Source organism: Anthonomus grandis, chromosome 17 (genome assembly GCF_022605725.1).
Source record: "Anthonomus grandis grandis chromosome 17, icAntGran1.3, whole genome shotgun sequence".
Classification (NCBI taxonomy): domain Eukaryota; kingdom Metazoa; phylum Arthropoda; class Insecta; order Coleoptera; family Curculionidae; genus Anthonomus; species Anthonomus grandis.
The window spans coordinates 18,112,845-18,134,720 of record NC_065562.1 but is presented as its reverse complement, the minus strand read 5'-3'; the positions used below and the strand labels follow the sequence as shown (position 1 = coordinate 18,134,720).

The 21,876-nt window shown below is 34.0% G+C and overlaps 4 protein-coding genes across 5 annotated transcripts in view; 3 read left to right on the top strand and 1 right to left on the bottom strand.

The window, feature by feature from the left end:
* Window positions 1–587: 587 nt before the first annotated feature.
* LOC126746260 (uncharacterized) lies at window positions 588–11,148 on the top strand. 2 transcript variants are annotated; one of them, XR_007663842.1, is made up of 7 exons: window positions 588–753; window positions 933–1,174; window positions 1,229–1,391; window positions 1,444–1,592; window positions 8,889–9,008; window positions 9,065–9,306; window positions 9,364–11,148. XR_007663842.1 is itself a non-coding variant. In XM_050454420.1 (4 exons), the coding sequence occupies exons 1-4, from the start codon at window positions 680–682 to the stop codon at window positions 1,586–1,588; spliced, it is 624 nt and encodes a 207-aa protein (XP_050310377.1). In that variant the 5' UTR covers window positions 588–679; the 3' UTR covers window positions 1,589–1,627. The 2 variants fall into 2 exon arrangements, 1 of the variants encoding a protein (XP_050310377.1); XM_050454420.1 differs by lacking the exons at window positions 8,889–9,008; window positions 9,065–9,306; window positions 9,364–11,148 and having other exon boundaries at window positions 1,444–1,627.
* LOC126746256 (TRPL translocation defect protein 14) overlaps window positions 1,624–21,876 on the bottom strand; it is a 23,548-nt gene continuing 3,295 nt past the window's right edge. Inside the window, exons 5-10 of the mRNA XM_050454415.1 lie at window positions 21,514–21,642; window positions 17,305–17,441; window positions 17,022–17,239; window positions 12,466–12,581; window positions 11,943–12,153; window positions 1,624–2,382 (exon numbers count right to left, since the gene is read on the bottom strand). Of these exons, the coding sequence (XP_050310372.1) occupies window positions 2,067–2,382; window positions 11,943–12,153; window positions 12,466–12,581; window positions 17,022–17,239; window positions 17,305–17,441; window positions 21,514–21,642 (1,127 nt within the window). The 3' untranslated portion in view covers window positions 1,624–2,066. The remainder of the gene's footprint in view (window positions 2,383–11,942; window positions 12,154–12,465; window positions 12,582–17,021; window positions 17,240–17,304; window positions 17,442–21,513; window positions 21,643–21,876) is intronic.
* LOC126746259 (ankyrin repeat, SAM and basic leucine zipper domain-containing protein 1-like) lies at window positions 4,957–6,528 on the top strand. The gene is made up of 2 exons (XM_050454419.1): window positions 4,957–5,522; window positions 6,202–6,528. Exons 1-2 carry the CDS (start codon window positions 5,073–5,075, stop codon window positions 6,457–6,459), a joined length of 708 nt encoding a protein of 235 aa, XP_050310376.1. The 5' UTR covers window positions 4,957–5,072; the 3' UTR covers window positions 6,460–6,528.
* Window positions 18,251–21,876, top strand: part of LOC126746262 (60S ribosomal protein L17-like) — a 9,856-nt gene continuing 6,230 nt past the window's right edge. The window contains exon 1 of the mRNA XM_050454422.1: window positions 18,251–18,255. The gene's annotated coding sequence lies outside the window, so the exon portion shown is untranslated. The remainder of the gene's footprint in view (window positions 18,256–21,876) is intronic.

Below are 21,876 nucleotides of genomic sequence, written 5' to 3'. Positions count from 1 at the left end.
TTATATATTAGACCTATACGGTTCCAAGATCGCGATCGAGAGATACGGCAACGCCGGAGATTATTCACATATCAATCTCATTTGTCACATATGTCAAATGAGTTGTCATTACTCGCAATGTTGCCGGATCATCAGAATTACTTAGGTCTGTAAATCTTAATGAGGCATGAAAGCGGTGCTCTTGACTTAATGTCTGGAAGGTAATAAAACTTAAAAAATCCTAATTCTCATTTAAACTGATATAAATTAGTTTCTAAGGTGTTGAAATATGGCAACCTGGGAGAGGTCTCAATTGTCAATGTCATGTTTGACGTACGTCAATTGAAATATGAAAAATTTGCAACGTTGCCAGATTGTCAGAATTACTTAGGTGTATGAAGCTTATGTAAGTCTTTATAGAGCATTAGAGCGTTTCTCACTCTGTGTGAAGACTAGTAAAACTTAGTATGTCGTAATTTTCATTCAAAGTAGTATTAATTAGTTTTTAAGACTCCAAGGTGTGGAGGTATGGCAACTTGCACAACCTGTCATGAGTCAATCTGTCAACGTCATTCGGCCATTTTTTTTATTTTGAATATCCACAGTGTTTGTTTGTTTATTTGTTATATATTTACTGAATATAACACATATTTAATACAAACACTTACAATATTAAACAAACAAATTAAAGACGGTAAAAATGTCGCTAGTAGCTGACTACGAAAGTGATTCAGACGGTTCGAATTCCACTGAGGAAAGCCTCTCCACAGACATGTAAGTTGTGCCTTTAAATTGATCCCATTTTCAGTATTTTTCTCGTAGTGGGGCTACTAAATTAAACATTCCTGCTATTTAATGCTTCATTGAGTATTAAATTTCTTAATTGGCGGAAAGTCCGTTACAGTTGGCACAATAAACCAGATAAAAAATGGGTCAGCTGTCATAATTTTTAGTAAAACAGAAATAAAAAGGCAAGAAGACACCAGTTCCGATGAAGAGAAGAAACTACCGCCTCCCAGTTTCAAATTACCCGCCCCCAAGTTCGGTGGAGAAACAGTAGAGGATGACTGTGAGGAGGATGAATCCTCGGGTTCTGTGTTTGTCAATCCGTTTCTAGAAGCCGAAAATGCCAAAGAAGCGATTTTACAGAAACACGTTAAAATGGTTAACGCCAAGGATGTGATTAGGATAAATGGTTTGTAGGGTGTTTTTTTTAAAATGGGTTTGTTTTACGAATAAGTTGGTTTAGGTAAAAAAATTTGTTGGAATTACCGAAAAGGTCGATGCAGGTTCGGGCATAATTGTAAATACGCCCATGACTCTGATGTGCAAAAGACCGAGCAACAGTTGAGCGAGGAACTGGAAGTGGCTAAGGCCAGGGCGATGGTTTGTCACTATAGTGGGGCCACAGGGTAAGTGTCGCAAGTAGTAGAGTTGTGTTTTTGTGATTGTTACTGTTTTTAGGCAAAAATCTGTTAGTAGACCATTACAAGATGAGTCTGAAGAGTTATCGGAGGAGGTTAAGAAGAAAAGGAAGCGCCCGGGGTTGTCCCAGGGCCTCGTCCCGGGCAAAAAGGTCATGAAGCAATACTTACATAACAAAACCTAGTTCGGTAAGCTGTTTATTAAATAAAACACAAAAAGCACATTTAAAGGTGTTTTATTTGTTTAAGTACAGGCATTTAAGTTGGTACTGTAATTGAAAATGTGATTAATGTACAAATGCCGAAAATTGGTGTCAACAATATTCATTTAATTTTTGTCGAGCTTAATATTAATAATTATAAAACAAAAAATAAATCACAGTTCAAACAGAAAAAAAGTAACGTCACAACTGTCATTTTATAGAAAGGAATCTGTAATTGCCATCACAGCGTAGAAAAATAGTGAAATCATTGAAGACAGTAAAATAGCCGAATAACAATAAAGTTTCCTAATCTACTACATTGTAAGGATATATCTTTGAACTGACTAAATCTAGGAACTGAATTTCCTAGTCTACCTATAAATAAAACCTACAAGAGGAAAAGAACACAAAAATACTATCGAAAAAAAAAAAAAGATAAATAATAATTATCACACAAACTTCAAGCTTTGCCATTGACCGGCTGAGTCGCTTTTAAACCGTTTAACTTCGCGGGGCCCTTACAGGTGGCGCTCTCCTTATGCCCGTTCAGTTTCAAAGTGTTCGGTCCGTGCCCGTCGGAGTCCTCGGGCCCCACGAAGTTCGTCCTCAAATACTTCTTCGAATTCTTCCAGTCCTCCCTCAGGGACAAATTGTACATCGAATATTCCGGATTTCCCGTTACCTCACGTTCGATATTTAAAAAGGTCGGTAGGGTCGCTTTTAGCCCCTCGTCGTCTAGGGCCGAATACGTTTCCAAGAGGATTAGACCTCGACATCTTCAAAAAAATAAATATATATTAAGTCGATGTTTGTCGACTAGTGTAAACGCAGTTATACACGGCCTCGGACGGTCATAAAACAAATGAACCAGGACGTCACCGCTTGTCAAAATAATGACGTTTTTGACAGTTAGAAATCTGAAAATGGCGCTAAATTGTTCGTAGTTTTAAAAATATTAAATTTAATCGCTTTAAAACGAGCTTCGTTTTGTTCCGTTATGTTGGTGGGTCATAAAACAAATGAGTCTACTCGTCAAAGTAATACGTGACTAGTGCAAATTGCTCCGTGTAAACGGAGTCAACGTTCGCCATCTGCTTGCTGCGCCTCATAGGTGGCCATGAAACAATTGAATTGAACGCCATTACTTGTCAAATACGTTTTTGACAGTTAAAAACATTTTTCAAGGGAGATCTTTGATAACAGATTCATATTTTTTAAATTACACTTAAAAAAAATTAAATATAACCAGTGTAAATGCAGTCAACGTTCGCCATTTTCCTACGCCACCTACAGAAACAGCCAGGAATTGAATCAGGCGCCATTACTTGTCAAATTATTGATGTTTTGTTGTTGAAAACATCTTCCAAAGTAGAGCTTGGATAACTGATTAATATTTTTTTAAATAAACGTAACCAGTTAAAAAGTGCTCTGTGTAAACGCAGTCAACGTTCGCCATTTTGCTACGCCACCTATAGGCGACCACGAATCGACCACCATTACTTGTCAAAATAATGATATTCATTGACAGTTGAAAACACTTTCCAATATATTATATTATTTCATAATAAACTTATATTCTTTAATTAATAAAAAAAAAAAATAAATGTAACCATTACAAATGTAAACGCAGTCAACGTTCGCCAAACGACTGAGTCGACCGCCATTACTTGTTAAAAAAAAATTACTATTTTTAACTATTGAAAATTCCGACTTAAAAATAAATAATAGAATCAAATTAAATTGATTTTGATTCTTCAAAATTTCAATTAAAAAAAAAAATTAAACACTGGAAAATGTCCCGTGTAAACGTTCGCCACCTTTAGGCGACCATGAAACAACTGAATCGACTGCCATTACTTGTCAAAATAATGACTTTTTGACAGTTAGAAATGGCCCGTAATCAAATTAACTTTGGATCTGAAAATGGCGCTAAATTGCGATTAAATTTAATCGCTTTAAAACGAGCTTCGTTTTGCTGAATTTTGTTGTTGAAATGAATCGTCTGTCTACTTGTCAAAATAATGACGTAACTAGTGCGAATTGCTCCGTGTAAACGGAGTCAACGTTCGCCATCTGCTTGCCGCGCCACCTATGGAACAATTGAATTGGGCGCCATTACTTGTCAAAAAAATTACGTTTTTAAATTACCTCCCGAGTAGATCTTGGATAATAAATTCATATTCTTGAAATTATTTAATACAATATTAAATATAATCAGTGACAATTATTGATCTGTGTCAACGTTCGCCATCTTGCTACGCCTCTTATAGGTGGCCATGAAACAATTGAATTGAACGCCATTACTTGTCAAATAGGTTTCTGACAGTTGAAAACATTTTTCAAAGGAGATCTTTAATAACAGGTTCATATTTTTTAAATTACAATTAAATATAACCAGTGTAAATGCAGTCAACGTTTGCCATTTTCCTACGCCACCTACAGAAACAGCCAGGAATTGAATCAGACGCCATTACTTGTCAAATTATTGACGTTTTGTTGTTAAAAACATTTTCCAAAGTAGAGCTTGGATAACTGATTAATATTTTTTTAAATAAACGTAACCAGTGAAAATTGCTCTGTGTAAACGCAGTCAACGTTCGCCATTTTGCCACGCCACCTATAGGCGACCACGAAACAACCGAATCGACCACCATTACTTGTCAAAATAATGATATTTATTGACAGTTGAAAACACTTTGAATAAACTTATATTCTTTATTTAATAAACAAAAAAAATAAATGTAACCATTACAAATGTAAACTCAGTCAACGTTCGCCAAACGACTGAGTCGACCGTCATTACTTGTTAAAAAAAAAATTACTATTTTTAACCGTTGAAAATTCCGACTTAAAAATAGATAATAGATTAATTCTTCAAAATTCCAATTAAAAAAAAGAAATTAAACAGTACAAATTGTCCCGTGTAAACGTAGCCAACGTTCGCCACCTTTAGGCGGCCATGAAACAACTGAATCGACTGCCATTACTTGTCAAATTATTAACGTTTTTTAAAAAATTGAAAACACTTTACAGAGTGGAGATTCGATTATTAAATAATAAATTCATATTCTTGAAATTGTTTTCTTTTTTAATTAAATATAACTAGTCAAAATAGATCCGTCTAAACGCAGTAAACGTTCCTCATCTTGCTGCGCCACCTACAGGCGGTCTTGAATTGGACGCTATTACTAGTAAAAAAAATTACAGTTAAAAATCCCGAATGGTGAATAAATAATAGAACCCAACCAAAATTAAAATTAATAAATAATCAAAAATAACCAGTGCGAAATTACTCCGTGTAAACGTAGCTAACTAAAACCGTTGAACGTCTCTCGTTTCTAGTCGGCCATGAAAAACAAATGACTCGTCCGCCATTTTATGTCAAACCGTTGTCATTGTTGACAGTTGACAAAATGCCGTTTTCAAAACAAACCGCTCCGCCGCGATATTTCATCAATTTTCGGCGATGTTTTGTCCGCTAATGTTCGGGGTTCTCGAATCGTTGATAAATTGGACGTACGAGTGGTGCGGCAGTACCCAAGTAGTGATCCCGACCGCCACCACCTGTTTATTATTAGTGATTTCCGTTGTGTCGGTGCACTTAATACTGTGGAAGGGTCGCGCGGTCGTTTCGGCGATCTATTATCGATTTACGGAGGAGCATTTATTGGACAAACTGTACAAGGCGGTGCAAGACGACGACGTGCCGAGGGCGGTCTCGATATTAGAGAGAAATCCGAGTTTGACGAACACTTTTAAGGAACCGGAGGGGTACACGCCGTTTATGGCCGCCTGCGCTAACGCCAACACCCAGTTGGTGCGGTTCATGTTACGTATGGGCGCGAACGTCGCTTTGAAGTCGAAAAATAACGAAACTGCCTTTTATTTAACCGCATTTTACTATGTACAAAATAAGGTAGGTGTTTTGTTTTGGTTTTGCAAAAGTTAGGTTAGGGTTTCAGGTGTATACACTTTTGAAAGTTGGGATGCATAAAATAGGGAACTTATAAAAGTGAGTTTTTATTATTAGAAAGCTTGTTGGGACAAAGCCCTGAGTAACCAAAGAAAAAGCAATTCAGATTTTAGGCAAAAGTTTTGTTTTTGAAAAGTTAGGTTAGGATTTCGCTTGGGGTTCATAAGAGGATAAGACGCTTTATAAAGAAACTTTTGAAGGTTAGGGTCACAATAATGAGCATTAGAAAATGGATAAGAGTAAGTTTTTGGCATATAAAGGACAGTTAGGGCTTCTTTTCGCTAAAAATCTTACTTTACCTAACCTAAAACGCGTAGCGCAGTGTAGCCAAGGGAAAAAAATGAATTTCCCCGGGCCAAAAAATTCTTCAATTATTATTAGTGAGGGGTAATTCCCCAACTGCATTTTCTATTATTTTTAATAAAATAAATTAATGCATATGGTTTTTTTTTTAAGAAACTGCCATTGCATTTTTTATTACTAATAAATTCCCCCAGATCTGGGGACATTTCCCGCCTCTTGGCCAGACTGCGTGACGTGACATAGACAATCAAACTAACCAACCGAGTCAATAGATGGCACCACCATTGACACTGAACGGTGTTTGTTTTTTTTTTTGCAGAATTGTAAAAACGCCACCTGCATTCGCGAATTGTTCCACGCGGGTGCGAACATCGACGAGCCGGGACGGAACGATTTCACCCCGTTGCAAATGGCGGCGATTTTTGGCCACGTGCCTCTGATCAAGTGGCTGCTGCTGAAAAAAGCGAAAATGGACACGTGGCCCCACCCCCATCTGCTGGCCAAGACCCAGGGGCACCAGGAGGCGGCCAATCTACTCGCCACCACCGTACATATAAGGAGCATCCGGTCGAAGTGAATCGCAGCACTTTAATATTAATATTATTTATTTTGTTAGTTTTAAGAATAAATTTGTTATTTGAAGGAATATTGGAGTCGTTGTGTATAACCCGTTGGAGTAGTGTTGGGCCGGTTGCCTATAGGGTAAGGTAGGCAACATTTATATCTTTGAAACGGCCGCCATTACTTGTCAAATTAATGACGTTTTTGATGGTTGAAAATGTCGCATTAGCGCGAAATAGAATTGAGGAAACATTTGAAATTGACCGTTTCAGGCAGTATTAAGTTGTTTTGTCACAGGTTGTCATGAAACTAATATATAATAGGACGCCATTACTTGTCAGAACAATAACGTATTTGCTGTTGAGCGGGTTGCCTATAAAGTGCGCGAAGTCAAATGAATGAACGGTAGGCAACACAAATAATGACGCTTTTAACAGTTTGAAAATAGAAGAGTTTCCTACACAAATTTCCATATTAACCGTTGGACGTAAAAGCAATTTTAATTGACTTGCTTGGGTCACAGGCGGCCACGAAACAAATGTCATTACTTGGATAACTGGTTGCCTACGCATAACCAAATTATTGGACGGTAGGCAACTTCGTAGCTTATGCCAGAATAATGACGTTTCTGAAAATTTAAAAATACAGTTTTCATTCATTAAAGAAAAACAATCAAATTTAATCATCGCAACTTTAATAGACTCGAGGATAAGAGACAAATAATATTAAAAAAGTGTTTAGTAGAAGATTGTCATCAACAGGATAAGGCAGTGGCGATAAAAAGCAATAAACAAGAAGTAACAAAGATAAAATTGGGGAGAGAGGACAACTAACAGCCCCGAATCAAGACACTATATAAATTTTCAACAAACTTCAAAAAAAAAAAAAAAAAAGATTTTCAGGCATTTTTCGAAGGGTATCAAGTTCCTGGAATAATTGTTCACTTTCTTCCAGACACTTCATCGAACATATCATTCAGTTAACTGCATTAATTTCAATTTAAAATAAAAAACGCACGTACCCTGATTTTTTTTAAAGCAAAACTGTAAGTTCCTAACTAATAACGGTGCCTCGTTCGAATGTCGAAAGCGTTTGAGCATTCCGCCATTGAACTTGGCACCGAATAGAGCTATTTACTTTCAAGCAGTTCAATTACATTTTTAGGCATTTTTCGAAGATTCTTAAGTTCTTAGAATAATTTTTTCACATTTTTCCAGGCACTTGCAGTCGATTCATTAATTTTTCAAAAATTAAATTAAAAAAAATTAAATATAGCACACTACTTAGAAAAGCCTAAAACACCTGAAAGAAGCGGAAAGAGGACATCTACAAGAACATCATTTGTTTTAATTTCCTCTGACTATAAAAAAAGTCTTCAAGAAAAGGAAGAAATAAAAATTGAAAAGGAAAAGAAAAAAGAAGAAAATAAATTAAAAAGAGAAGAAAATGCATTGGAAAAGGAAAAAAAGAAGAAAGAAAATGATTTAAAAAAAGAGGAAAACAAGCAAAAAAGAGTGAAAAAACTACAAGCAAAAAATAATATAAAAAAAGAAAAGGACAAAGGTGTAAAAAAATTAAATATGTCTAATTACTCAAACATTTTTTCAGAAGCGGGTCCAAGCTCTCAAATAAATAATATACAGGTTGCAAAAAAGAAAGAAACCCATGTCAGAAATTTATTTGAGAGTGAAAGTAAAGAACAAGAAGGCACATAAAATTGAACGAGTCCATTTTGAGTCAAAATACCATAACAAAAAATGGATTATGCTTTATATGTACGTAATATTGTACGTATCATTAATTTTGGTGTAAAATGTTCAACTTGCACCAGAAATTATCATTATAAATGTTTAATCAAACACGAGATATATCATGACAACTTTGTATGTAAAAGTTGTGATTTTAAAAATAAAACTTCATAAGTTAACTGCATGTTATTGCCCTATTTTAGTTTAAAATCATTTTTTTTTTTTTTTTTTTATTTTGTTCTGTGCTAAATTTATAAACTGGATGACTGTTAATTTAGTTAGTCTAAATTTTTAACACATAGGGTATAAATAGTACAGTATAAGGGTACACAAGGCATAAATAGGTACATTTCTCAATAAATGTTTCTTTTAAAATTTGTTTCGCTTTTATTATTTCAGATGAAATAGGGTGCCAACAATTGGCTCTAAGGTGCCAACTATTGGAAATTTGCTAAATTTGAGAATTTTTGCAGTTTCAACTAATTTTTGATAAATATTTCGAGTTTTTTTTGTTATTGTTTAACTCTTTAGAGATTTTTATTTGTCAAAAATTGTGTAAAGTGTCTCTATTTCATATATTTTTTTTCTTATGAAAAAAAACTTGTAGCTATCTCCTTAAGGTGCCAACAATTGGGTAGTTTACCCTACTAATTTGCATCATGTAGGTATACAAATTTATGTATTTTTCTCATTACAGACTTTCAAAGATGGTTGCAAAATGAATGCAAACTATTGCAAGTGCAATATTTTTAAAATACTGGTGCTAAAAAGGCTTGTGAAGGATATGAAAATATATACCTAGAGTGTGTACGATCAGGTAACTTATTTTTCCATCTTAAAAGGCATTATTTTTAATTTGTTTTATAATTATAGGCATTAATCGAAGGATCACTTCCAATCGCAAAAGAGCATCAAAAAGTCAAGGTACTGCCAAAATAAATTATGGATGTACAAGCCAAATTATAGTAAAAAGAAAATATAGAAACTGATGAATGTGTGTCCAACTATTTTAAAAAACATTATGGGCACGAAAAAGAAATACAGTATTTGAAGATTCCAGAGTCAGATCGGCAGAGTATAGCCTCAAAACTACTTTTAGGAGTACCCCCTTCCAAGTAAGATGATAACATAATGTTTTTATTGCTATTTTTAATTATCACATTTTTTAAAAGAATTTTAGAATCTGTAAGAGACAACATTGAAGGCCCTGAACTAAGTAGGATTGATTTACTCTCACTGCAAGACTTTTATAATGTGAAAAACGCTTTTAAAATTAATATTATGGAAGGATGTTACCATCAAACAGATTCTGAGAGAATTCGAATATGGGTTGAGAAATGCAAGGCAGGACAAAATGATCCAATAATTTTTTATAAACCACAAAATTCGGTATGTCCAGATTCTATGTTAAATCCAGAAGATTTCTGTTTAATTTTTATAAATCACAAAAGGATCTGGCAAAGAAATTTGGACATCATGCAATTTCTATAGACAGCACCCATGGGCTTAATGCTTATGATTTTGAGCTTACAACAGTTTTGATAATTGATGACTTCAAGCAAGGTTTTCCCATTGCATTTATATTTACCAACCGAAAAGACACCCTTATTTTTACACTGTTTTTTCAGAAAATAAAAGAAGCAGTTGGAGTCATAAATACGCAAACATTTATGACAGATATTACTCCTATTTTTTACAATGCTTGGTGTGTTATCATCGGTCCGGTAGGTAAACAGATTTATTGCTCTTGGCATTTAGATCGCGCCTGGCGCAACAATTTAAATAAAATTAGGGATATTGAGACAAGGAAATGGGTGTACAAGTCTTTAAAATATTGTCAGCAAATTAAAAGTATTGACGAATTTAACAGTTCTTTATTAAATTTTAAGAACGCAGTTTTGGAAAATGACTTAGCTAAAGAATTTGGACAATATTTTTTAAATAATTACTATCACATTCCTACAAAGTGGGCCTATTGTTATAGGGTGATGGCAGGAATCAATACCAATATGCACCTTGAGGCAATGCATAAAGTCATTAAATACACATACCTTAATGCAAAAAAAATTATGACACACAACATGTTTTGGTAAAGTTTTTGCGAGATAAAACACTCGACAGACTTATTAAATTAATCAAGGGAAAAAATACAAGTCACACAACTCAGATTCATGCGAGACATAGGTCAGCATTAGCCTCGAAATATGAAATTAAAAAGATTGCAACTGACTCTTGGCAATTAACATCAAAACAAAGACCTTATCGTGAACATATCGTACAAAAAGTATTAGACAATATTTGTTGTGACATTCAATGTAATTTTTGTAAAATTTGTATTCACACGTATGAATGCTCATGTATTGAATATACTATACAAACGGTTATGTGTAAACACATACATACCATAAACCTGAATTTTGAGAAAAATATGAACCGGACTGTCTCCTTAAATGCAACTGAAGAAATACAAAATTTAACGGCAAATATTTCTGTCGCTCCAAATGAACAAAATTTAATTTTATTAAAAGAAGGCACCATATCATCATTACTAGAAGCTTTAAAGGATCTTCAATCTAATGAGGACACAGAAACCCAATATAAATGTATTCAGGAACACTTAAATGCCATAAAGTCGACGACTACGTTGACTTCTCAAATAGAAGAATTTCATCAAAAAGGAGAAGAATTGATTCGTAATGCCAATATTGAGAAACAACTTAATTTTTATACTACCAAGAAAAAAAGGAAGTTACAAGATAATTCAATTCAGAAGCCAAGTCAAGATGAAATTGATGTGATAAAGGAATTGATTTTCGGAGATCTGGTTGTATCTAGAAATACAGGAAATGACCATTTATATTGACAATTATGTATATTTAATAATATTGTGTTGATATAGCTAATATTATAATGAAAGCAATAAAATGACCTATACATAATTATACACAGTGTCTCTATATAGTTTTTGGGTTCTAATATACAGTCTGTCCAAAATTGGTGATGCATGTATAGCTATCTAGCTATCTTCTAATTATAAATTTCGATCTTCTAATTTAATATCTTCTCCTCATTATAATTTTAAACGCAATATAAATGAAAATAAATAAATAATCTCGTTAATAAATTTAAGTAGATATAATAATGTACCTACCTATTAATATAAAATTAAGCAAAATAAAATGCTGCAAATGCATTTTATTGTCTTAATACAATAAAATTATTTCATTATATTATTATTACAGGAAAGAAAAACTTATTCCGTAGCTAATTTTATACTTGATTAGTTTAAAGAATAAAAATGGTTCTATTTAATTTTTAAACCATATAATTATGGTTATTGAATGCTAGGTACCTTCATGTTATCATGTACCTGCACGAGTTATATTGGTACAATCTTTAATTTTATTTTATTTTTTAACTTTTGATAATTATCTTATACATATTAATATTATATATATATAGACATCTTTTAAAACATCACAGACGTATATACCTAACGCACATCTAGTTACATTTTTATTCTTCCCCACAGAAAAGTACCCAATAAGTCCGTATTAAAGTATTAATAAAAAATTTCAATATGCTATTTATCAATTTTTATCCTTCATTATTTATTCGAAATCGATTTGCGCAGGCGCTTTTTTCGTACCGAACCGAGCCGACGAAAAACCCAAGTGTGTGCCGCGGTACAGATTCCTACATTTAAGCCCTCCTGTTGGTTAGGCAACGTTTTATGCAAATTTAAACTCACCTGGGATGACTGGGTTGCTCGTAAATGTCCAACTGGAAGTACTGATTGTTAAAAATAAAGCAGCGCCTCTTCTTGTAAATGGTAAAGTGGGAATTGTCCTTTTGCGTGAGCAGGTTGATGTAGTCCCGATGGTTTATTTGGGTTTTAACCTCGATCACTTGACCTCCCGGTTGGTTCTGACGTCGCACGGTATGTATGTAACTGTAGTAACCTAAGAAGAGGACAAAAACTCAAAAAAAAAAAAAATTGATCGGTTTTAACTGAAAAAGCACATAAAAGACTTCGGTCGGACCGTCATTTGATAAAACCAAAACCACACAGCATTCTTACCTTGGAGCAAGGCAGGAATCGAAAATGAAATTGACGGTTTTTAACGTTGCATTTATTAAATTATTATAAGTTTAACAATAACGGATATTTCATAAAACGAAATAGAAAAGACCTAAAATATAAAAGGGGGCCCTCCCCTCTTTTTGATGGGTAAGTTAAAGGTAACGGATCCGGTTATATTTTCTTTTCTCACCTTTTTGGCCGCGTTTCCTCAATCGCACCTGGTTCGGCGAGTTCGATTGCAAATAGTTGTGGACCACCTCGAAGTCCTGGAATTCGGGAAAGACCGACTCGTCCGGCAACGGACCCCTTTAAATAATAATAAACAGAAATCAAACTTGATCTTTAAAAACAAAGTTATATACGTATATAATGCTCTAGATAAAAATAAAGCTGCATTTTTGTAGACACATCGAAAGCATTAGATACCGTAAACCATAAAATCTTATTAAAAAAACTTGAGGCTTATGGTTTAAGAGAAAAGTGTCAAAGATTGATAGAAAATTACTTCACCAATCGGTTTCAGTAAGTAAAAGTAAATGAACTACAGGGCAATAGTGGTAAAGTAACCTGTAAGGTCTTGTAAAAATAAATTCCAATGAAGAGATTATATAAGTTATTGTGATGATGCTGCAATTTTTAGATTTAAAATACACTGCTGAAAGAGATTTATTTCAAATTGGTTCCAGAATAATCGGCTTTAACTTAATGTAAAAAAAAACAAAATATATTAGTTTTAATATATAAGCTTCTTAGAATGGGCTCCTTAATGGTTAATCAAAAAATCTCAATTCCCGAAACAGAAACCCTTAAATACAGGGGTCGGCATAAGTCAGTTAACTTAAAAAATAGTGCGAACGCGGCAACGGTGCTTGCCTTACCGAATTTGTGCGATTTTTCTGTATCGTTTTTTTTTTCTTTTTGTTTGGTATGCAAATTGGTTAACTGACTTATGCCGACCTCTGTATTTAGGAATTATTGTAGATCAAAATCTTAAATGGAATATTCATATTAAATACGTAATTTAAGAGGTCTGGGTATACAAATTTAAGTACCTCAAACAAAAATGGCTACGCAAAACAAATACGAGCGAAACTCGGACTTTGAACCTTTGATCAGTGTTTTAAATACAATTCAAGTCGAAAAATCCATTGAAACGCTACTCATCACGTTATATGTCTTACAAGTTAAACAAACGAAGAAAAACAGTCAAGTCAGGGCCTTAACGACGACACGTGTTTCGTTCTATTAGAGCATCATCAGGTCTAAAACTAGACGAAAACATGCCTTTAAAATGTAAAAAAACTTAAAATTACCTAAAAGATCAAAATACACATCCCATTTTACACACAATTAAAAGTTAGGTTAGGAAAACAATTGTATAAAAATTGAAGAATTTTTTAATAAATAAACCCCAAATACCAAATTTTATTCAAATCAGACCCATCATAAGAATGAAGTTTTGATTGTCGCGTGACCTTGAAACTCAATATTTTGAAAATTTGTATTGCATCCTTAATAAACCAAGACGGTAAAAGATATATGCGTATATTCGGATTGTCCAGGGTCTGTCTCTTAAATAATTTCATACCAATTTCTGAACGTTTTGAGCTATTTTTCACACGACATGTTTAGGGTATAAAAAACGGTTTTTACCTTATGATTTGTACATGGAAAAATAGTATAAAGCCTCAGGAACAGATTAACATCAATTTTTGACCGATTCCAATGCGTTTTAGTAGTTAAATTTTTATTATAAAAAGGGTCTTTTTTCGGCGAAAATCGCGCATGGTACTTACTTTTAGGTTACTTGAAAAATGAAATTTTAGTATGTTATAGTAAAATGAATGGCGCATTTGCTCGATTGGTTTTTTGATCCATCTATGCCATACAGTGGACGCACAATAAATTTCCAAAGGGAAAAAATTCATGACTCAAAAACGGTTTTACTTAGAAGTACGGTTGGTATTGCAAAAAATTCTCCTTATTACAGGCCACAAATAAGCCATTAGGCTCTAGGTGGCGCTACTAAAAAGTTATTAAAAGTAGAAAGAAAGTGTGAAAAAGGGTATTTTCGACTGAACAGTGCTCACTCAGTGCCGGTTTTTTACAAAAATTGAACAAATTTTTTTTTCACTTTGAAGGCGTTTTTATTCTAAAAAAAAATAAATGAAAATTTGTAAACAGTCAGGTTTTCAGGCCCTATATATCTAGATTATAAAAAGGTAAACTTCGTCTCTCTACCCCAAATACCAACAAAGTTATTAGCACTTGTGCCTGACGGGTCCGAATTTTGTGCGAAAACTCCGCTGCGAGAGAGCCCTTCCATTAGAACTTCGCTCTAATAATAATATTTAAAAAAAAAAAAAATTGTTTCCAACTGATTTATTATTTAAGGAAACCAAATTATTCGATATAAGACAATATTATATTTATAGGTATACAAGATTTGTTAATGAGCATTTCTAAACATAAAATACGTTTGGGGCCCAGTAACTTATCCCCATGCTATAAACGTTATGCAATTTAAGTTTGTACCTAGTGTCCATAATAATGGGTCTACCAATAGAAGTTTAGTGGGCCATCGTGTACGCAAAATGGTATGTGTCAAAACGCGGATCAAGCGTCAGTTGTGTTAAGTATACTTTGACATTTCATCATGAATCGTTTAAGTCAAGAGCAACGTATAGCTATCGTGAAAAGGTATTACGAAAATGCGCAATCGGTTAGAGCCTGTTATCGTGCTCTTAGAGAAGATTTTGTTCATCGTGGACGGCCTTCTGAGCTTGCAATAAGACGCACAATTATTAATAAGTTTGAACGGGAGTACACCTTTAGGCATTTCATCAATGTCTCTGTGGCGCATTTTGAAGAAAGACTTAGGCCTACATCCATATAAGATGGTTCTAACTCGAGAATTGAAGCCTGCTGATCATGATTTACGAAGAACGTTTACCGACGGATTGCCGGTACTGATTTTGGGAAACAAATCATCTTTTCAGATGAAGCCCATTTTTGTCTTATAGTGACGTTGTCAATACGCAAAATTGCCGCTTCCGGTGTCAGAACAATCCCCAGAAATTAGTACAGGTGCCATTACACCCGTTAAAAGTGACTGTGCGGTGTGGTTTGCATGTCGGTGGAATTATAGGTCCATACTTTTTTGAGGATGCAGGGGGGCGTACTGTGACAGTCAACGGAGAGCGCTACCGCGACATGATAACAAACTTTCTTTCCAGAGACAGTCTATTGGCTCAAAAAAATTGATTTATTTTTATAAACATAAACAGCCATTTCATATAATTATGTAGACACCAGTTTATCTTCTTTAAAATGATCTCTACATGAATCTCTTTGCCTGAGATTACTAATCATCCTTATGCCGTATTTTTGCATTAAAACTATTCTAGAAGCCCCCGAACTCATTCACCAATTAACCATCTAAGAGGACTTGTTTGCTACAATGCTGTGAACGAAATTTCAAAGCATAGCAGCCACTTCTTAACTTGCAACACAGGTTTTCTATAATATGAAAATTCCATTGCATTGGAACTGCTTGAAAAGGACAACTGGCTTTGCTTATCCTTAAATAAAGTTACAGCTTCTAATGTGTATTTAATTAACGAAATACGTTTTGTTTAGGCATAATTTGTTTTTTTCAGCCAGCAGCATCAATAAGAGCTTCTCCATCATTAGTAAACGCTAATATACGCTCTATGAAAAATACAAGATGAAGAAACTCTCTTATATTTATTAGTCGTAAAATATTTAATCATGTTTCGATTAGGACTGTTACAGACCTTAAAAGTTTAGGAGGGAACTAAAGAAATTAATCTTACCAAAGCATTGAAGAGTATTTTAACGACTAATTTTAATATTTAAAATTTGCTGTTGGTTATAAATTCTAGGATTAGGAAGCTTTTAGCACAAGTTTGTAAACTTAGCAAATAAAGTATATTTTGACTTTGACTCTGATTAAAAAAAGAAATGGTCTAAGGACCGAGCCTTGAGGCAAGATTAATAGTGACTATTTGTATCCCGTTCTGAAGGTACGATCTCAATAATAGGGCTAATGAATTAATATTTTATGATCTACAAAATCAAAAGCTCGAGTACGGTTATCAAGGGCGGTCACTGAAAATCACACAATGCAGTTTCTGTGCTTTTAGAAAGGGTAAAACCACGTTGGGCAATTTTTAATACGTAGTTGCATTCATCATTAGTATCATCTTTTTTATACAACGGAATCACTTTGGCTACTTTGGAAGCTTGTCAGGAAAAATTGCTTTTTCCAAACACAAACTTGTTACGTGAGTTCAAAAACGTGACACAGCAAATACTTACATTTCTTTAAAAAATTAGTCGAACTTTCGTTAAAACCTGAAGCATTCGAACGTTTTCAAGTGCTAATCAAAGATACTACATCAGAAGAGCATTAAAAAAAATTGACTCGGAAAAATACATGATCAGACTTCAAAATAACAGTCAACAGAATCTCTAAACTGAACTGGCAAATTCACAAAATATTAGTTGAAGGCATTGACTACAATTTGCTTTGATACTCTTACATTATTTTCATTAAATATTTCAACAGCAGCCGGTTTTTTGCTATTTTTTTGCTTGTTGTCAATAAGAGCAACTTCTGTGATTTTTGACGTTTATTTGTAAGTATATACTTATTTGTGATGAATTGTAAACATTTTAGACAAATAAACCTATTATTATTATTATTATTATTAAGAGTCTCACCTGACGAGGAACTTATGCTTCTTCGAGTTGGTAAACAGTCGATCGCCCGTATCCAGGCCGATCTTATGGCAAACGGATCCGATCATCCGCCTAATTTTCCCTTCGAAATCCGTCGAGTTATCGATGACGTCAAAGTATGGATGTCCGATCCAGGCGGCAGCCGCTTTACTGTCCAGTTCCCTGGCCAGTTCCACCCCTTCGGAACGACAAGAATGATCCTTCAATTACAAAAAATCAAAATTAATCAAAGACTTCCCTCATTTAGGGACAATTAGAGACGCACTTCGGTGGTGTAATAGTCCTCCGCCCCATTCGCCGCCGACACCATATGAATGATCTGATTGTACCGGTTGTCCCTTAACTCGATGTTATTCCAACTGTTCACCGCCATTATGCTCTCCCATTTTTCTTTTGATATAACTGAAATTGAAACAAGTCATTGCGATTTGTTTGCAATAATTTTTTTGCCTGGAAGAGAGAGCACGAAATCAGCAGTTGGCATATACAGGATGACAATGTTTTATACTGTTAAATTATGGATGCGAAGAAGTAGACGTGGCACATGAGAGTGCGGTTCTGTAAAAAAAAGGCGGCAAAAATTGAGTACCGTCCCTAAATAACGCAGGAACGTCCAACCAGTGACCGTGTCATTTTTTTTTTTTAATTTTTATGACATTTTATTTGGGGATGTTTCTGTGACATGTCAGAATGTATGTTTCTATTGCTTGACATATTTATTTATAAGCTTCAATAAATCATAAAATTCTTAACACGTTTCTAAAAAAAAAAAAAAATTATAGTGAATAATATTGTGGTATTTATTTTTAAAATTTGAATTTCGCGCCCTTAGCTATAACGTCATATGTGTTGACTGACAGCTGACAGTTATTACGTTTTGTTAGGTTGGCGTAAGTGATTGACAAGTTGAGGTTATGACGTGACTCGATTATGGCGAGACGTACTAATTTATGTATTTATAAGTTGTGATTTGTGTATTTGTTTAACCGAATAAAAGGCCATTCTACAATATATTTTAAATTTTTCTTAGTTCATCTACTAAGGCTTCAGCAAGAATCTCATCTGAGACAATTGTAAAAAGGTTTGTTTTCAAATACCCAAACTTTTTAGTTGAATTCCCACTGAGAATTGTATTAATGAATTTTCCGAGTTAATAAGTAATTTATAAAGTAAGTAACTAACTATAAGTAATCCCAGACTATCAATCAAATTTCGAAAATCATGTGGAATATTAGAGCAAAAAATTACCAAATTATCAATCCATACTCTTTTAACAGGTTCATTTACTTTACTATAAAATTGCATCTAGATGTAAATAACCATACATAAAGAAATATTAAAAATATCAATACAATATATGTGTTTAATTATTATTTTTTAAAATCTATATACTAAAATCAAATTTACACCATTTAGAGACCAAGATAAGTAACAAATTTTTGATTTGGCTTGATGGAATCATTAGATTATTGCCAGTTGATTTTAATCTAGTTGCATTAAGTCACTGCTCTTTGCAGTAAAAGAACACAAAATTCACAGCGTTTAAATATTCGAATCTATTTCTTAAATATTATTTTTATAATTGTTTTCTGAATAATGTGAAGTTGCTCCAATGCATTGTTGTACAGACCACCTGAGATCAAGTTAATAAGAACTCGACCAGTGTTTTATAAATTATTAGCAGTGATTTTCTCCCATTTTAGGTGTTTGTCTATGGTAGGTAATTCCTAGCTGTTTAATATTTTTTATAGCTTCTATTTCTGCTTCAAAATATATACTCTCAATACTGATAGACAAAGCTATATAACTTGTTTATTTCTAGTTCAGATTGTACTAATTGTTTCACTTCGGACCAGTACGAACAATGGAACAAGACTACTGTATCGTCAGCATATGACATAATTGTACAATTTTGTATTGTATCGTTAAGGACAATAATTGAAGAAATAAATTGTTAGCAAAGGTTTTGATATGGTGAATCCTAAGTTACTACTAGCTAAATTATACTAATATAGGGTTTCAAAAAGTGCTCTTACTTTCATGACAATAATTATTACCTGTGTGTTTTAATTAATTTAATTTAATACACCTAATAAATTCCTGTTGTTATATGGTCCATTAAATATATGGCAAAAATGTTATTTGTTAAGTGGTTCATCTAACAAATAGAAGGAGAGTTGGAAAATTATTAATGATATTCGTCACAATTGTTGTAAGCAGTCAAGACAATGCCCTGAAGTCTCTCCCCCAATGACTTTAACAATTTTTTTTCTAATATTGCTCTACGACTTTGAACACAGAAGGGTCTGTGGATTCATGTTCCAAATTCCTTCTTCTTTATACCTACAAACCTAAACGAACTCGAGGATATTCTGTATACTGAAAAAAATAAAAATTCAACTGGGAGAAGACAACCTTTCAGCTAAGATCTTTCTCAACCTTCCAGAAACGGCGCTAAAGGCACTAGTTGACGCAATTAACCTTTCTTGGAGCAAGGGGATATTTCCATTTTGCCTAAAATCAGCTAAAGTTATCCCAATTCACAAGGGTGGAGCTCTTGATAATCCTTCCAACTTTCGTCTCATCTCTCTCTTATTGTCTACGCTATCAAAGGTAATCGAAAAACTGGTTAAAAATCAAATAATGCCCTTTTTAAAGTCAAAAAACTTCCTCATCAGAGTTCAATTTGGCTTCCGTGAAAATACCAGTACTAATGATGCCATGCTCATTTTTTTCATGAGCTTTACTCCCAAATAAAATGATGGTGGAGTTTCGAACTTGTCGAAGGCTTTCGATTGTGTCTGCCATAGGATTCTGCCGCGGAAGCTTCATCATTATGGTTTTCGGGGAGTTTCATCTTCTTGGTTTGCTTCCTATCGGCAACAACGAGTGCTTGTAGGATCTAAGTACTCTGATTACCATCATATCACCTTGGGAGTTCCTCAGAGTTCAGTTTTGGGCCCTATACATAAATGATCTTACCAATCTTAATGTACGGGGGAAATTTACTCTATTTGCCGATGATACCACACTTCTTTGGCACAGCCCAGACACAGATACTCTGCGAACTACATTAGCAACTGATCTTCAGGCAGTAAATCTCTGGTTTGAATCAAACTTGCTGTCACTAAATCCTCAAAAAACCAAATTATTGTGTTTTAAGTGTGCTCTAGACCACGTGCCTTTTTCTAATTCAGTAGTTCAGCAGTTTGATAATACAAAATTTTTGGGTATATTCATTGACATCAGAGAACTCAGATTTGAAGAGCATATCCTCTGTACTTGCAAAAAGGTGTCTGCAGGTTGTTTTGCAGTCAGAGTGGCTACCCAGGAGTTTGGAAGATCCGTATATTTTTCATTAATTGAATCCCACCTTAGGTATGCCATTTGCTTCTGGGGTAATGCAGCTGCCTACCTTCTACAAATGCTGCTTGTTTTACAGAAGCGTGCTGTACGTTACATCTGTGCTTCGCCCATTATTTGTTAGGCTGGGCATACACACTGTCGTCTCCCTCTACATTCAGGAAGTGGCCTGCTTACTTTTAGCAAATCCCTTTAAATTTATAACCCCAAATCCCAGATACTTAACGCGTTAAGTGAACGATCTAAATCTTCCACATTAACTAAAAAATCCTTACCAGGTGGCATCAGGGAGGCAACATGTATTGACACTTTTAAACGTAAATTGAAAATACTTTTGACCGAAAAATGTTACTATTCACTGGATGAATACTACGTCGACACATTCTAATTTTCCCTTGTAAGTTTACAGTATTTGAATAATGATGAATTGAAATGATGTTTCTTCATGTAAACATTATAATTTTCCCTATTGAATATAGTCATGATCCTTGCCTAAATTACTATACAACCTTCATGTTACTTGTGCAATTCAGTACCTATTTAAAAATTGTCATTATAAGGGGTGGATGTACTGTTGAGAGTACTTTTAGGTTTACCAGGAACAGCTTTGGAGGTTTTGACACAAGCTATTGATTCTTCATTTTTGACAGGTTCCTTTGCTTAAAGAGAGCTTGTATTATTATTCCTTTGTACACAGGCGGAACTACAAATAATCCTTTGAACTCTCAACCAATATCTCTTCTACCCACATTGTCAAAAATAGTGGAAAATAGAATTCTTTCATTTTTAAATATGTGCCTTATATACCTTATATTAAGTGTGCATCTTGAAGAAATATACTGAATTATTATAATAATTATATTGAACATTTTTAAAAACAAACATCACCGCATTTATGTCAGAGACATTACGACCGAAATGGTATGTTTCTGGAATGTTATCTGGGATATCAATGAACTTATTCTTATTTACAACAAACAGCCTATTTACCGACAGAAACCAGTAATGTCTAACAAGTTGTACCACCTAAATAATGATGAATCCCTAATAAACCTCATGTGTCACATCTACATTTCAACCGATAAAAAAAAAAAAATTAATAACAACTTACATGCCGATGCGTCCATCGCACCTCTATCGCATATAATCAGACAATTCCTGGAGCAGGTCCTGCCCAACTCGAAGAACGTGTCCTCGATCTGCAGCATCGTTTTCAGGAGGTTCTCCTGGAATGTCACACCTGTGAAAAAAAGTGGAATGCTCAATTGCTTTTTTATCCCGAATAGATAGGAACATCTCGGTGACTATTAAAACAGGAAGTTACTATATAAAAGGATTATAATACCTATAAATCTGAAAGAAAATTTCACAAGGAAGAACAGACAGGGGAAATTTATAAATACAATAATATATATTAACCCAAAGTAGTGCTGTGATGAAATTAATACTGTACTTAAAAGAATACAATAAATAT